This window comes from Gossypium raimondii, chromosome 6 (assembly GCF_025698545.1).
Source record: "Gossypium raimondii isolate GPD5lz chromosome 6, ASM2569854v1, whole genome shotgun sequence".
NCBI lineage: Eukaryota > Viridiplantae > Streptophyta > Magnoliopsida > Malvales > Malvaceae > Gossypium > Gossypium raimondii.
This window is the reverse complement of record NC_068570.1, coordinates 3,211,487-3,228,557: the sequence shown is the minus strand read 5'-3', so window position 1 is coordinate 3,228,557 and position 17,071 is coordinate 3,211,487. Positions and strand designations below refer to the sequence as shown.

The following is a 17,071-nucleotide window of genomic DNA, read 5'->3' as shown; positions in this document are numbered from 1 at the left end:
CCATGCCTACTTATTGTTACAAAAATGAACTTCCTAGAACATCAATTAGATATAGAAACATCATCTAGTTTAACCTTAAATATGATTTAGGGCATACAATAAATTTTAATAACAATTAATCTGTAAGATCTTTTTCATAGTTAATAACGCTTCGACTAGTGGCGAATTTTAAGAGGGTAGTCAAGGGTTTGGCCCTAAAAATGATTTTTTTTTCAATTTAGTATTTTTATCATAAACTATAAATTAATATATAGAGAAATTGAGCTTTGATCTCCTATAATAATTTTTTTTAATTCAGTCATTTTATAAATAAAAAAATATAAATTAATTCTCCCCAAAAATGATTTTTTTATTTAGTTCCTTCAAAAATTACTGTAATATCCCTAACTCACATTCGTCGTCGGAATAGGATTTCGGAGCATCACCGATTAAACAGGCATAATTTCAAACATTTCATATTATATAATATTCAAGTCAAAACCAATCAAACTCATACATTTTGTCCCTTATTCGAGCCCTCGAGGCTCAAAATACGTGTTAGAAATAAGTCGGGACTAATTCAGAAACTCAAAAAAATTTTCGCGAAATATTAAAAATTTTCAAAGCTGCAGGGTTCACATGGTCAGGAGACATGCCCGTGTCTCAGGTAGTGTGGGTATTCAAAATAGGGACACATGGTCGTGTCCCAACCCATGTCTATACCCGTGTAACTTTCTAACTTGGGTTACACGGTCAAGCCACATGCCCGTGTGCCAAACCATGTGCCCTTTCGAAATGGCCTCGCACGCCCGTGTGCTAGCCGTATGTCTCACACGGTCCAGTCACATGCTCGTGTGTCTAGTCATGTGGACTCAAAATGAACCTTAAACAACAAGTTTACCATTCCCTGTAAGTTTGGACAATAAGCAACTCAAAAGATCATTCATTTAACCAATTCAAAACACGATCAAATACATCCAAATTATATCAAAACATACATCCTAGGTACCTAAGCAATGTACCCTAGGTGTCTAACCAATGTACCCTCATTGATACCACAATTATATCATCAAATCATATCATCAAAGTATCATTCAAGTCTAATTTGTAAACATGCCAAATTCAATCTATTTTGCCTATTTCATGTTCATTTAAACATTAACTTAAACATGCCATAATATGACCTCAACATAAACACATATTTATATGTATATAACCAACCAATATTAACTTATAGTCTTATTTACAATCAATCCACAAAATGATTAATAGTTAAACACCTTAGGTACATGCTGACACAAAAGGATAAGCATCACCACATTTGAGATCGGGATCGTTGTTGGATGCTGAACTGGCGATCAAAATTAAGTACCTAACCTGCGCACGGAAAACAAACCGTACGCTGAGTAAAACTCAATAGTATTTTTATAATCCGAATATTTAAAGATAAGAATTTACAATATACAATTGAAATATAAACACATATTATTATTTATTTATTACAACAACCATATCATATTTCATTTGTTTCACAAATATCTCAATTCACATACTTGCTATATAAATAGCTTTTCACAATTTATTTTCAATTTACTATTTCACTTCCATTTCTCATACCATGCCATGTCAATATCAATCACAAAACTTTATTATTCATTTACCCTTATTAACACGACTCAGACTCGGACGGATACACGGATCCAACCAAAACACACCAATTTGACACCCAGTGCTTCATCGGATAATCGAGGTAATAATTTGACACCCAGTGTCTCATCGGCTAAACCGAAGTAAATTGGCACCTAGTGTCTCATCAAATTAATCCAAAGTAGTAAATTGACACCCAGTGTCTCATCGATTCGAAGTTGAAGAAATCCCTAAACTCTTCCAATCCTATGGCATGCCATCTATATCTGGCTCAGTCCGATATAGTTAATAGGATTTAATTTCACATTTCAGATATAATCAATATCCAATACTGATTTTTCATATTATCACATAATTACACATATATTCATTTCAATTCAAAAATCAATCCATTCAATATATATATCTACTAATTCAATTCATTCAATCAATTATCAAAATATCCATTACTCACCTCAACACTTACCATATACATTAAATAAAAATTACAACAATTAATAACTAGCTTCAGATTATAGAAATACAAACTAGAAATTCCGAGCTATTTCTCGTCGACTTTATCTTTTCCTTTTTTGGTCGAGGATTCTGGTATGATGTTAGCTATGGAATTAAAACAATTAAAAAAATCATCAATACAACACAATTCAATCTCATATTTAATATTTCAATTTTTACTCAATATTTGCCTAAATTTCAATTTAGTCCCTAAACCGAGACTAACTTTATTTCTTTACATTTAATTCTTTATTTTCATAAAAATTCCACTTTAGACTAAATTTAACTCCCTATTTTCATTTAAATTCCTAAATTTCAAATTTTCACAATTTATGCCCCGTTCTTCTGCCCGTTTTAGAAGCACTTTTAGGGAAAAAAGTCCTTTTCTTCAAAAAGTTTCACCGTTAGAAAAGGATGAGAAGCTAAAAATTTCTCCTTTTCTTCAGCTTGAAGTGCTTTTGGCTGGAAATTGACCAAATTAACCTGTCGTTTTCTCCCACAAACGTTCTTTCCCTTCCTCTGCTGGTTCTTTGGAACTGTCTTCTCCCACAAACTTGCTTTTGGCTGAAAAGAACAGAAATTTGATTTCTCATTCAAGATAGTTGCTACGGCTTTGAGGCAACACTCCAGTGGTTAAAAGCTTAAAAGGCACCCAGGAGAAGGTACGTTCGTTTGTTTAAATACATATAGCTATTTTTTGATGCCCAAAAACTGATTATATTGATTCTTCTTTTTAACCCCTTTCCATATTTTCTGTTTCATCTTCCCACCGTCGCCTCATTCAGCCGATATTCCTCAACTAGCAAAAGTAGAAGTTGATCATCTCTTTTTTTCTTGTTTAAAACAAAGCAGTTCACTCTCTTTCAAGTAAGAATTCCTATTTCCCATTTTATTTTCATCACTGTAGAGATCCGTCTGAATATTGTTGGTTCAACTTGTGCTTCTCACATTTTTCACATAAAGAAGAAGTTCTATATAGATTCTGATTTCACTACCCAATGGTTGACTCCACACAAATATAGAAAAGGCAAATCAAAAGAAGAAAGCTGAAAGACATGGGTCACCATACAGATTAGGATATTTATGAATAAGATAATATTGGAATTTGAATATTTTAATAAAAATTTGTGGTGGATTTGATGTGAAGGTGGATGTCATTATCTGAATGCTACTAGTGATGCATGGAACAATATAACAGAGAGGATATTTAAAAGTTCACAGCTTTTTCTTGCTCTTTTAATTCCTTCTGCACCCTTTGGAATGTCACTGTTATAACTTACATACAAGGCCTAGAAAGGTGTTTTATTTTTTTAGAAAAATTTTAACAAAGAGGGGAGTACACTGTGGGAGTGAATCTGGTTTTCTTTCCTGCTGGAAACAGAAGTTAAAAGAGCTGCAATTCATTTCGTATGAATGTCTAATATGAATGTCGCGTTAAAAGGAGGTTGTTGCTTACACCGTCTCTCCATTGCTAGTTGTTTTATTTTCTCTTTCTTGATCAATGTCATATTGATGTAAAACAAATCCTTAATCTAAACGTGATAGATTTTCTTGCCTCATGTTGTTTCTCACTCAATAAAACTTCACAAGATATTGATTAAAATTTTAAACCTCATTTTAATGGTAAAATATCATGGTGTCATGGAGTTGCAAATGCTGGTCCTGATCCATTGTTCAAAGTTCATAAAGTTACAGAATGACTGAGAGTAGTCCACAAAGCAAAGAGAGCATATCTGCATTGTTGATTCATAATCAGAAAACTCTGCTCTGTATTGATATATTTATTATTAATTCATTGTTCTATCAAAGAATATTCATTCATGCTAAAGAGAAGAGAAACAAAAGGCTGCCTGATGTTTTCATACTTGTGTTAACTAGCTAAGGCATAACCAAAACCATTTTTTTAAGCTTTTTGTACTATTTTCTCTAATGTTTTCAAAAGTCTAACCTGATTTTACTTGTGTTTGTTGGTGGAATGGGGCAGAGACTTATGTTTGGGCCATGGTTTTGGTTTTTTTTTTTGTTTGTTTGTTTGCCGTATGTTTTCTAAATAATAGTTCAATTTGATGTTTTAAAAAATGAAAAAAAAATTTGTGGAATGGGGCAGAGACTTTTGCTTTGCAATCTTGATCTATTCTTTCTTAGAATTTGTGAGACTGTGAGTTTCTAAATGAAAATGTGAAGATCTTTCATGTCGGGTTTGTGTAATTATTTTTGTTTCTGGTGTTTTTGACTGTTGAGTTTATGGACTATTATTCAAATGGCATAGAAGTCTGTTGTTGAAGTGTACATTTTTCTGTTGACTTGGTTAGGCAACTTGTTTGTAACTTTTCGTACTTCTTCCTTTTACTTGTGTGGTTCCCTGTATTTATCTCAAATTCTGGTTTGAAAGTAGTCTGATCGGAGTTGAAACAAGGAAAAGAAAACCAAAAATTGGATACTTTTCTTGGTTAACCGGTAGTACTATACTTTTTCAAAGAATGGTGGACTGTCCCATCCATGTTCTTATTGAGATTGTCTTCTGTTTATTGTTGCTTGATTGTGTATCTTAACCTGAATAATATGAACACGATTCAAAAAGGCTTATCTAGACATGGGACAATGTTTCCCATCCAGTAGCTATTTTTAGTCCTAGATAATTTCTTTTTTAGTATGCTTGGTGTTCGTTGGTTGGTTATCAGAGAGCATTTCAATGTTATTTTTGATGCGAACTTGTTGAGATCTCTTCCGTTCCTGTGACTTCATGGTTTTGCATTTAACTGTCGATATGGATTTGCTATCCCAGTCACTCGTATCGAGCTGTTTTAAGATTCATTTTTATTGTGCGTGCCTTGGGTTATTTTTATTCTTCATATTGTTCTATTACTATCTTTACTAAAGGAAGACTGTGATACTTGCAGTTCATTTTGCACTAACGGTTTTAATTTGTTTTAGGGGTATTAAGGAAGTGGAATTATGATGAATGGACGGTAGAACAGTGAGATCTGGTGCAAAAGATGAGAAATAAGCAGCAAAAGGGATGCCGGGTTTTGACTTGAGAAATAAGCAGTTCATTTTGCACTAAACCGTTAGTTGAATTGAGCTTTTTTTCTGTTAAAATAATTAACCGAATCGAACCAATTTCAATTAATTTTGTCGGCTTTCTATTGAATTGTTGTTTATATAACTTTTTTTTTTCTTTTGGTCCAAAGTTCATACCATTTTGAAACAATTATTGGCAAACATTACACTAAAATGGTAGTGTGCATTAAATCGGAACAAAAATATGACAAACAATGTGCATGGTCATATATTAGAACAAAAACATTATAACATTACATTACAATGACAGTTGGAACGAAATTGATAGGTGTTTAATTAATATATGTTTTAGAGTTAAATTTACACTTAGTTTTAGGCTCTTTTAAGTGAATTACTAAGTTTAATATTGGGTTTTAGTAATTAGATTTTAGATTTTAGTTAGATAGTATTATGCTTGTTTAATTTTAGTGTTAAAGTAGCCCATCAAATATTCAAAACTTGGTTTTCTTCTTTGCTCATTGATTGGATCGATCCGGCATATGCGGTAACCTATATTATTGATTCGAAAATGTGCATCGTCGAGAAAGTGACGACGACGACGACGACGATGGTGATGGTGATGATGACGGTGAATCAAACAATTCAAGTGGTTTTGAAATGGAATTAACAAGAGATGCTATAGCATCTAGTTTAATGAATTCACTTTAAATTGTAAATGCTATTGACAAATTTTTAGTATTTATATTTGGTATATAAATATTATCCCTTTTAAAACTTTAATCCAAGTATATGTAATATTTTAATTTGTTAGGTTTATGTTTTCTATGTTATGTTAGTATATAATATGGGTTATATATTCAAATACATTTTAAAATAAAATAATACAAATGTGTTAAAAACATTAATTAAAAATAAAAATAATTTTATAATAATACAATCGTGTCAATATCTAATTACAAATATTTAATTTTTATATTTAAATATTTAAATATAGTTTATATATTCTAATTAAATTTTATAAATAATTATTATTAATTACTTAGAAATATTTAAAATTAATATTATATATTATATATTAAAATATTAACAATAAGTTATAATAAATTATTTTTTATATTTTTGCTAAAATATCATAATATTTACTAATTTGAACATTATTTAAATACAAATTTGTTACTTTATAATCTCATGTCTAAAATAGACATTTTATTTTTCAAAAGCACTTTTTGACAGCAATACCAAACACTCAAATTTCTCAAAAGTACTTCTGAAAAGCACTTCTCAAAAGCAATGAAGAACTGGCCCTTAGGTGACTTCAGCATGGTTTAATTTTTAGGGTTTTAAGGAAATAAATTATGACATAGATAAATAACCTATTTGAGAGTGCTTATTTTGAAAGTATATGAGGAGGTAGTCAGTAAGTGGAGCAGGAGCTGGTTTACTTACCGGTTAAATTTAATAATTTTAAATTATTTTTAAATGCATTTATGGATTTTAGTAATATTTTTAAAAATAAATAGATATTTTCATGGTAAATTGTGATTGGTTGATTTTTTAATAAGGTTAATAGTTGGGATAAAATGAGTAAGGATCTAATAATTTATTTATTAATTCTTACAAAAATTTAAATACCAAATTTAAACAATTAATGTAATTTAAATATTATTTTATTGTTTAAATTCAAAATTAACATTTAATATTTTAAGATAAAATTCAAAATTAACATTTAATATTTTTTTTTTGGTCGAATAACCTTCAATTTTAATATACAACAACAAAATCTCTCCTAGAAAACTAAAAAGAGAAACTCTCCATTAGAAAAAGCTGACGTGGCATCATAATACAATAAAAATACTCTCGAAAACGAAATTCAAATTTTGATTTTTAGAAAGAATTGCGCTCCTTTCTCCCAACTCCAGACGCTAAGCTGAGTTTAGGCAGACTTAGGCAGACCAAAGAACAGCTCTGGTATCCTATTCCTGCTTTTTTCCAATTATTTTTCTTGGAAAATAATTGATTGATCGATTATTTTGCAATAATATTTGTTTTCGATCATTTTCATCTGAATCATCGTTGCTTCGGTTTTCAGTTCACTTTTCAGGAAATAGAAAGAGGAAAATGAAGAAGCCAAATCGTCGTTCTAAGCAAAAGAGCGGCTCCGCCGATTCTTCTACTTCGCCTTTGATCGTATCGGGTGAGAAGGGAAATCCGGCTAATAGGATCCGAGATTTGGAGCTAGAAAACGAAACTCTTAAGGTGATTCAGTGATTCGATTATCTGGTTTTCATTTTTGTTCTAATTCTTTCTTTATAAGGTGAATCTCTGGTTTTTTTTTTTAAGTGAGTCTATTTAGTTGTTTTGAATGCAGGAATGTAATAGATCTGATTGCAGTTGAGTGAACAAAACTGTTGTCCTCTTTAAAATTTTTTTAATCTAGTGGAATCTGTTTGGTTGCTAAGAACATTCAGGGTAATGATTTAGGGCATTGAGATTTTAATGATTCCGAGGAAATGCTATTGAATTGTGCTTCTATCATTTACATTATCGATTTGTGGTGATTGAGGAAGCAACTAAAAATCTTATTAAGACTGCATCAGATGATTAAATGTAAAATTCAGTTTTATGCCTTCAACTTTTAATAAACGTGTTTATGGAATGGCAGAGGGCGATTGAGGAGCTAAGGAGCAAAGTGGCTGATGTTACACCAAACTCCTGCGTTGGTGTTAAAAAACTGGATCAAGGGCATTCTCGAAATTCAGAGACCTCTCCGAAGGTATTTGTTTCACATCTTCGTTAAATGGGGAATTACAATCAAGGTTCAATACTAAGCTATGTTCAACATTCTCAGATTGTGGAGTTGAGGAAACTAGGCATACAGTCTCAACTGTCGGCAAAAAAGCCTAAATCAGATGAAATGTCAGAACAGTTCCAGGATGAGATTCAAAGATTAAAGGTGCAAAAGGTGAGTACTTGATTTAGATGAGCATTTGTGTAGAACTATGATATTCATTTTGTTGCTTTTATTATCGCTGGAAGTTTCCTTTATTTAGGTTCAGCTCCAATGCAAGATGAAGCTTGAATCGATGCAGTTCAGGTTATGCAAGGCTTCGCTTGAAAAGGAAATTCTTCAGGTAGGTATTTATTGCATATTAGCCGTGCTTAAATGATGCTCTGGTTATCATCGTAAATCCTAGGAAATACAATGCTTATATGTTTAGGTTTTACATTTTATTCTTTCTTTTCAAAATGACTGTGCTGGGTCATATTTTCTGTCTTATCATAGATATGTAGTTAAGAACGACCTTGTGAAGTTCAAGTATTGTGATTACTGATTCGCATCTTTAATACACTGGCATATGTTACTGAGCTTTTCTCTTTTACTCTGAACGCTCAATAGATTTTGTAATCACTCTTAAAGTGTGAGATGCTTAAGCAATTCAACCATACAAAAATGTTCTGCATGAGGCATACAATAAAAAGAAAATAAAAACTTTTAATGTGTCTATGCTGGTAATTACTTTGTTTTCTTCTGTAAGCTGAATATTAAGCATATGCCACTATCTCAGAACTGCCCATGATTGCTCACCTAATCATCCTTTTCGCATCATCTGTTAAAATATAAGCTGTTCTTCCTTAGTTATTTCAAGAAGACACCCTGTGAGATAGCAGTTTTTGGCTGGGAAGGCTTCATCATATGTTAATTATTCATTTTCCTTTTAACAGCTTAAGAAAGAGCAAAGGAGGAACAAGTATGAGAAGCATGTGCTCTCAACTCTCATTCAGAGGCAAAAGCATGTATATCAGTCTTCTTTTTATGTTGCCTTACTTTATTTTCTGTTGACTAGTATTTGGTAAATATATTCTTAAGTTTTTTTCCTTTTCTTTTATGCCTCTATCTCAGGTATTGCAGCAGAAAACAAAAGAAGCTTTTGTGGCAGCAAAACGTCTAAAACAGCTAACTGAATCTAGAAAGGCTACATCTGGCAAAATAGCTGGTTAGAAAATAAGAAGTCCTCCTATATATATATTTAGTTTGATTATGATTTATTGACTTCTCGTTTGCGTAAACCATAAATAGGTGCTAGAATCGGCATCAACATTGGAACTCAGGTATGTGTTATAGATCCATGAAGAAATGCTTTCTTTTTAAACATGTACCTTAGTTGCAATTGGTTGAAAAGGGATTTGTACATGTACCCTGAGCGGTTAAATGGATCATCATGATGTCATGCATATTCTTTTTATTTTTTAACTGAATGATAGAGGCAGTTTTCCACCATTTTATACTGCATCTGAAAGTTGATTTTAGTGTTTCCCCCTTTTTCTCACTCTTTATTTTGTGTCTATGGGGGCTGGGAGGGTAGGGGCAATTGTTTGATGATGGTAATGATGGTGTTTCTGTAATGGCACTGATGCAGGGTATTGAGAATGACTTTGAAGCCAAATTGAAGGTTGATGAAGTATGTTCAAAATACGAACATCGAATTGAAAAGTGAGTTCTGTAAACAATAATTCCCCTGTAGTCCTGGTTTGAATCAGCTATGGGATCATGCTCAAAGTTCACTGCTGGCTTGATTTGTTTATACATAAAATCGATTAAGTGTACATTGTTTTCTAGGATGGTTGATGAGATAAAGAAACTCAAGCTGGAATTGGAGATGCTAAGGGATGAAAAATCCAGGTAGGATCACGCTCTTGCTTTTTCATTCACCGCAAAGGTTGCTTTGTCCTTTTGTTACTACTGCTCTAATGATTATTAAATCTGTTCTTTCCTGCTAGTTCAAGCTGCGGGACAGGCGATAATGAAACTTCCATAGATGATTCAGAGTTAACAGATCTAAGAGAAGAAGTTGCTAAACTAAGTTGTATGGTTAGCCAAATGAAAATGTCAAAGGCACAACTCGTTCCAGCAGATAGGTCACAAGTTAGTTCAGTTTCCTGTAGCATAGTGCTTTTAATTTCAAACCATAGATACTAACATGGATTAAGATTCTCTAACTTTATAATCTCTAATTGTTGAGTTTTGATGTTTGTTAATCAGGCTGACTTGGTCCAGACTTCTGTTTCCATTGGGAGTAATATTCATGCATCTGGCACAGATGCATCTGAATCTGAGTGTTCTCAGGGAAATACTTCAATGATAGAGAAACCTTCAGGAGTGTGCTGCTCCTGTTCCAAAAAGTCTTTGTGTAAGACCCTCAAATGCGGATGTCGAGCAGCAGGGAGCAGCTGCGGGGCGTCTTGTGGCTGCGCATTGGCCAAGTGCACAAATAATAAAAAAGTTCCTTTCAAATTGGACGACATACCACAACCAAAGATGCCAGAAGATATTGTTGAAGAACTGAAAGGCACGATTCATGATACTATCCTGATTCAAAATAAAACTGTTAAAAACATTCCTGATACAAATGAAGATTACGGACCTAGAAAGCAGCCATTACGAGAGATTGGGAACACAATGGTATGCTTTCCTGCCGCACACCTTTTCATGTCCACATTTAGATATTATGTTTAAGTAACAAAATTTTCCTCCGGTTGCTAATGACAAGTTCGAATTCTTACAGGTCAAACCAACTGCTGTAAAACTTGACCCTAGAAAGAAAGGCCAAAAAACAGTCATTCAACCTGATACTAAGGATCAGCCATTACCTGTGATGGAAAATACAAGAGGAACAAGAAGAACTAACAAAATTTCAGGTTAGCCCGTATAGTATATATTTCCAAGTACCCTGGAAAATTTTCTGAAAGTGTACGAGTTACTTGCTCGAAAGCATTTTAGTCAGGCGAACTATAGCATTGGCTACTAGAGTTATTCCTTTACTAAGTTTCACATGGGATTTTGAGTGTTTTTTTATTGAAATAAGCATACAAATTTTATAAGGAGAGATGGGTTCGAGACAAAATTTAAACTTTAAACATGTTGCTAATGGTTGTTAGAACCGAACTAAACAAAAGGGTTGAATGTAATTTTGAGTGAATCGTTTGAAATTAAAATAACAGGGTTGAATTGGATTTTGAGGGAATAATTTGAAACTGAAAAATCAGTTGAATTGAGTTATATATATGTTTTTAATAATTTATTTAATTAAAATAGAATTACTAATTTAACAGATTTCATAAGCTGAAACGTGTAGGACATATTGAAGTGACCATGGTGTTAAAAATCGTGAAAGTTATTGAGTTCTTGGTATTAGATGAAGTATTAAATTTATGCCATCCAAATTTAGATTATTTTGATATTATCTTCAAATACTTTTTCTTTTTTAAATTTCTTTCATCAAAGTTCATTTCCCCTAGCCTAAGATTTCTTAAAAATATCCAAGTAACATGTCTTGGAAGAGGTTGGTGATTGGCTTTAACTTTTAACAGCCAATAATTCCAACCAAAGCTTGTAGATGTAGGTGACTCAAACTAAACAATTAGGCTATCAGCACTTGTACTTTATGAAAGTCATATATTTAGTTTTTGTATTTTAATTAGGTCATTTTTAGTCTTTATATTTTTCAAATTTTAAAATTGTAGTTCTTATCAAACGATAATTATTAAATTTATTAAATTTAGTTTTTTATTTCTAAAATCGATCGACAAACATATTATGATATATATATATATATATAATGTCATTTTAATTTGTTATTTTCACATATTACTCAATAAAAATTAATTAATGGATTAAAGATTGGCATTTGCATCAAGACTAGGATTGAAAATCTAAAAGTATATGGATTTGGACTGATCTAATTAGAGAATATAGATTAAATTTACAATTGTACACATTGTATAGGACTAGTAATTGAATTTAACTAAACGAATGATTAAAATTTAAAATTTGAAAAGTATAAGGATCAAATTTGATCAATTTGAATAGTATAGAGATTAAGTTTATAATTTTTCAAAGTACAGGGACTAGTATCAAAATTTAACCAAATAATTGTGTCCATATGGTGGGCTTATATGGAGTTAATCAAAATTTAACCTATCTGCGATATGATTTTTCTTTTTTATTATTTTTATTCAAATTATTGGAGTTATTATTTAAAAATAATAAAATTATGTTGATTGAATCTTAATTTAATTAATATTAACCTTTTATCGATATAAAAGAATATGAATTTAATGATGGATAAAAAAATAAAATAAAATCATTTTTATATTACACAATGACTTAGTTTGATTCATGTTGATCCATTTAACTAATCTTTTTGTGCAATAATTTATCTGTCCAAATCAAGCCGAAAAATTAGGGCCACTTGTAAACAAATGTGGGTCCCTAAGGCTTCACATTTATTTCCCACAGTCATATCATTCATTTCTCAATCTTATTATATATGGCCAACATTTACTCATGCACTAAAAATATACCAAATTTTTATACTAAAAAATAATAGTGATTTGGAAAGTTTTAGAAAGTGCATAAGCTTTTGTCACATAATAGATCTTTCCATGTGCACCATTGGTGGGGGAGTTGTCGTCTCAATGATTCAAACAAAATGGGATTTTCTTTTGAAAGATTTTGGGAATATTTTTGGACAATTTTTCGTTCTGGTGGAGAAATGTTAGCCAACCAAAGATTTTGGTACCTTTATCCTTTTTTCTAAAAAATAGGTTAAATTTTGTTTTTGGTCATTGTAATGTGCATAAGTTACGAATTTAGTTTTTGTAGTTTAATTTAATTATTTTTCCTTCAAAATTGACATTCTAGTCTTATCAAACGGTATCTCATTAAATTTATTAAATTATAATATTTTCAAAATCTTACTTATTATTTTCATATATTACTTATAAAAGTCTAAGTAATGGATTTAACGGTGCAAGATATGCCAATATTAAAATTTTAAAATTGAAAAGCATAACAACTATGAATGATCAAATTGAAGAATATAGTAAAGGACTAATAACAACATTTAACCGAGGATTTAATTGCTTCCATTTGTCTTTGAACTGCAATTATAAAATTAAAAGAATATATAGGGACTAAACTAATCAAATAATAAAATATATTTTAATTGACATTTTATACATTTTCACAGTTAAATTTAAATCTTAAAAATATCTTTATTATTTAAATTAAATAATCTAACCCCAAATTAGTGAAATAATAATTTAATCAAATATCTTTTAAGAAAATAATAATAAGAATTGATAATCATTGTAAACAAATAATTCATTTTTGCTAAAAGAGGATAAGTATGGGAACATCAAAGACTTCAACTTATCATGGACAAAGCAATATTTTATCCATCAACTTAATAAATTTTTTCAATTTCATATTTAATTTTTAAAATAAACTATAAAAATAACCTTTCATTCTATTTTAGTCATTCAATAGTTATTTTTTCGATTTAATCATTAATATGGACCCTTTTATTGATTTAATACTAAATTTAGTTCTATAATATTTAAATTTTGTATTAATTTAATCATAAATCTAATTTTTTTATAAATATATTTAACCTTCAATTATTTTTTAATTAGAGAAAATGGGGGAAATTAGAGGCACAGAAAATACAACGCAAAGAGGTTGGAATTTCCCGGGAAGTGGGCATCGGTTACTTGAGCTACACTCACACGCTTCTTTCGGGTCAAACCCGCCACATCACCCTTTCTACCGCCCCACATTTCTGACCTGGCAATCCATTTCAGTCAAATGTCGTTAATCCTCTATGGCCAATCTCATTTCTAATAAAATAATCCCACCTCTCCCGTAATCCGTAACTACAAAAAACTAAAAGTTTATATCTGAACTCCCAAAAATACCCTTAGTTCACTAAATTCAAAAGTTTTCCCCTACTCTCGAGCTCATGGAATAAAACTCCCTAGTAAATAAATCATAATTTTACATTATTATTATATTATTATTTTCACCTGCTGTTAAAATATATAAGTGGCTGATATTAATATAAACCCAAAAAGAACTCTTCTTTTTCCTCTATGGGAATCTTTCTCTTTTTAAAGCAAAAAAAGATTGATTCTTGGAAGTGAAGTGAGGTTAAAAAATTTGTAGAATTTGGATTCCATCATCGTTTTCTTTTTTCCTTTTTTTTTTTCCTTTGCAGAATATCTGAAAATCTGGGTGGTATTTTTCTTTTACTTTGGGTGGCTTTTTGAAGGTACTTTGATTGATTTTTTTTTTCTTTTTGTTCTTTCAAGTCTCCATTGAATCTTCCTCTTTATATTTGAAACACAAGGAACGATGTTTGGGTTCTTTTTTTCTTTTCCTCTTTTGCTGATAAAGCTTTAAAAGTCTTCCCCTTTTTGTATATTTTTAAATGGTTTATTTTCAGATTTATTTGAAATTCTGTTCGGTACTGATTGAGAAAATGTAAATGAAAATTTGACCAAAAAAAAAGAAAAAAGGAGAGGAAAATAGATAGTCAAATTTGAGAAATCTATTTTTAGCAGAAAAGGGTTTTTTTCTTTTCTAAATTCACTTATTCTCCTTTGAAATTTGTCTAAATTCTTTGTACTGCCTTTTTATTATTATTTTTTTTCTAGCTCAAAAAATGGAAATTTGAGAGGAATCCAATTTAATTATAAAGGTTTAAAGTAAAGGGTTGCTTTTGCTTTAGAGAATTATGATTTCAATGCAGTTTTGTTTGAGTATGTGATTTTGTTTTTAAATGCAGAAAGTGGTGATCAAATTGCCTATTTGTTGATTTTGGATTTTGCTGGGGATTTGCATATTAGATTGAGCTTTAGTTGATTATATACATATGGCTGTGGCTTTTACTCACCTTTCATGGTGGTTATGGAGTGGTAAACATCAAGAACCTAGAATTGCTAATGGATCTTCTTTAAGTTCTTCGCCGGATTCCGGTTTATTAGATTCGGATAATCTGAAGTTTCCATTGGTTAAGAGAGCTAATATGGCGTCTTCATCTAGAAAAGTTAGGAGGAAATGGCATAGCCGTGAAGAAAGAAAGATAGATAGGGAATATGATGTAGTTATCGTCCCATCGGACGGAGGGTGTGTTTCGGGGTCCGAATCCGATGGTTCAGATTACTCCATTGGATGGATGGAACCTCATGGACCTGGTTTCAACAGTGATGATGAATCAGACAATAGCTTTGCTGTGTTGGTTCCATGTTATGGTCATAGACAAGATGATATGTTGGAAGATCCAAAGAACAACCTTTTGGGTGCCATTGTCAACATTCCTAACTATTATTCTGCTGGTATTGTCCTTTTCTAATTTCCCAATTATTTGACTGTTATGTAAGTATGTTATATATATATATATATATGTATATGGAAAAAAGGTTAAGATGCAGGATAGGATAGCACATTGCAGGTCATTTTCCATTTGCTAACACTATTTTTGGCACTATTAACGCATATGGAACTTGTTTAGTTTTTTCTTTTGTTGAACTTTTATACTGTTGAATTGCTTGAATTGTTCAAGGGGTCGACTGTAAATGTACCATGGAAGCTTTTATACTAGGAATCAGGTTGAATTTTGCCTCCTATACTAAAAAAATAGGCAAATTAGTCCCTGTATCTTAGATTATAGAGCAAATTAGTCTGGTATTTGTAGTTACACTGGTTTTTTAACAATACAATTGGATGGAATTTTTATTAAAAAGAACCAATTTTTTCTTTGATCTAACGTATAGGGATTAATTTGTCCATTTTTTGAGTAGACGGAACAAAATGCAATTTGACTCCTAGTGCAAGGGCCTTCATGGTTCTTTTCTAGGGGCTGACAGAATGTTCAAGATTGCATTAGGGAAGTAGGGAGGACTAACAATACTTGAGGTTTTGGACGTTGTAACTCATTGATAGCTCATCTCGATTTTGGACGAGCCTTCAATGAACTTTTATTGTTGTTCAGTCTAGCTCATCACGATTTTAATGTCATTCAGAAGATAATTGATTTTATAGGCAAGTTGTTCTTGTAAGGAGTGTGTATATAATGTAGAATTCAGGACCTACTTTGGCCGAAATGGTGAGTAGTTACGATTGGGTAGCTGCTGTTCATCTTTTGTTTATAATGTGTTATGTTCTCCAATGTGATGCTGTAAGCTTTCATAGAATTTGTCCAAGTGTGTATGTCATTACGCTAACTCTGTCTGTGTCTTATGTTTCTTCAATGTGAAGCAAGCAAAAATTACGTGGAACAGTGGCTTTCATCTCTGCAGACTAGCTAATATCCCGGACTATCGAAGATTCCTTATGGATCTTTATTCTATTACTCCATCTGCTGGAAGAACTTGGTCTCGTGTTTCATCGTCGATATAAATATTGTATAAAGGTGCTGTATATACTGTAAAACTGAAATCTGAGCTATTATCAACTAACGAGCAGCAAAAAAGGGTAGCTAAGAGACAAACACGATGTGAATATCAGACCAGACATGTTCTTTTCTGCTGTTTCTTTCGGGAGCTGAAGATCGGTGTTTGTTCATTTATGCGTGTGTGTGATTCGTTGGGGGACTTCACTTGGAGCATGAAAGTTGTGTGTGTGTGTGTGCATTGAATTCTTTAGTGTAAATATGGTTTTTTGTACTTACTAAAAATCGAACCAGATTTTATGCTGTATTATTTACTGTAAATAATATGTGAATAAAGTATTTTGTATATAAACATTAGTTTCTTTCTCCAAATCAATGGCTGTCCTTGTTGTCCTATGATTAAGACATTATAATGGTGCACAAAGCTGTTTTTGTTCGAAGATAATTGATTTTCGCTTCACTTTACACTTTTCGACTTTAAAAAGTTATAAAATGATCATCTAATTATTCGAAATTTTTTATTTAAGTTATCGGACTATTAAAATCGTTATTGTATGATCTTTTTCTTTCTCACTGCCTGTGTCATTGAAAACTCTCATTCTTCTTTGTTATTATTAATTGCTTTTTCATGAAACAACTTGAATGTCATTAATCTGCAAACGAAAATTTAAATCGTTGATGAGTATGATTCAACGCAT

The 17,071-nt window shown here is 31.4% G+C and overlaps 2 protein-coding genes and 1 long non-coding RNA gene across 3 annotated transcripts; all 3 read left to right on the top strand.

Moving 5' to 3' along the window:
- The first annotated feature begins 2,474 nt into the window (after positions 1-2,474).
- On the top strand, positions 2,475-5,272 carry LOC128041837 (uncharacterized). The gene is made up of 3 exons (XR_008196739.1): positions 2,475-2,783; positions 2,907-2,988; positions 5,056-5,272. It is a non-coding gene; the product is annotated as an uncharacterized LOC128041837 (long non-coding RNA).
- A 1,685-nt stretch (positions 5,273-6,957) lies between these two features.
- On the top strand, positions 6,958-11,139 carry LOC105772542 (kinesin-like protein KIN-4C). Its single transcript, XM_012593857.2, has 13 exons — positions 6,958-7,110; positions 7,232-7,398; positions 7,805-7,915; positions 7,991-8,104; positions 8,193-8,273; positions 8,866-8,937; positions 9,044-9,137; positions 9,221-9,252; positions 9,561-9,634; positions 9,761-9,823; positions 9,922-10,066; positions 10,184-10,603; positions 10,707-11,139. The coding sequence occupies exons 2-13, from the start codon at positions 7,261-7,263 to the stop codon at positions 10,842-10,844; spliced, it is 1,482 nt and encodes a 493-aa protein (XP_012449311.1). The 5' UTR covers positions 6,958-7,110; positions 7,232-7,260; the 3' UTR covers positions 10,845-11,139.
- A 2,936-nt stretch (positions 11,140-14,075) lies between these two features.
- On the top strand, positions 14,076-16,725 carry LOC105772544 (hypothetical protein). The gene is made up of 3 exons (XM_012593864.2): positions 14,076-14,252; positions 14,769-15,318; positions 16,241-16,725. Exons 2-3 carry the CDS (start codon positions 14,856-14,858, stop codon positions 16,288-16,290), a joined length of 513 nt encoding a protein of 170 aa, XP_012449318.1. The 5' UTR covers positions 14,076-14,252; positions 14,769-14,855; the 3' UTR covers positions 16,291-16,725.
- Positions 16,726-17,071: the final 346 nt, after the last annotated feature.

Coding starts and splice junctions, on each gene's coding strand:
- LOC105772544 (XM_012593864.2), top strand. CDS start 14,856: ATGGCTGTGGCTTTTACTCACCTTTCATGGTGGTTATGGAGTGGTAAA. Junction 15,319..16,240: donor TCCTAACTATTATTCTGCTG/GTATTGTCCTTT, acceptor TTCAATGTGAAG/CAAGCAAAAATTACGTGGAA.
- LOC105772542 (XM_012593857.2), top strand. CDS start 7,261: ATGAAGAAGCCAAATCGTCGTTCTAAGCAAAAGAGCGGCTCCGCCGAT. Junction 7,399..7,804: donor TAGAAAACGAAACTCTTAAG/GTGATTCAGTGA, acceptor ATGGAATGGCAG/AGGGCGATTGAGGAGCTAAG. Junction 8,105..8,192: donor AAAGATTAAAGGTGCAAAAG/GTGAGTACTTGA, acceptor TCCTTTATTTAG/GTTCAGCTCCAATGCAAGAT.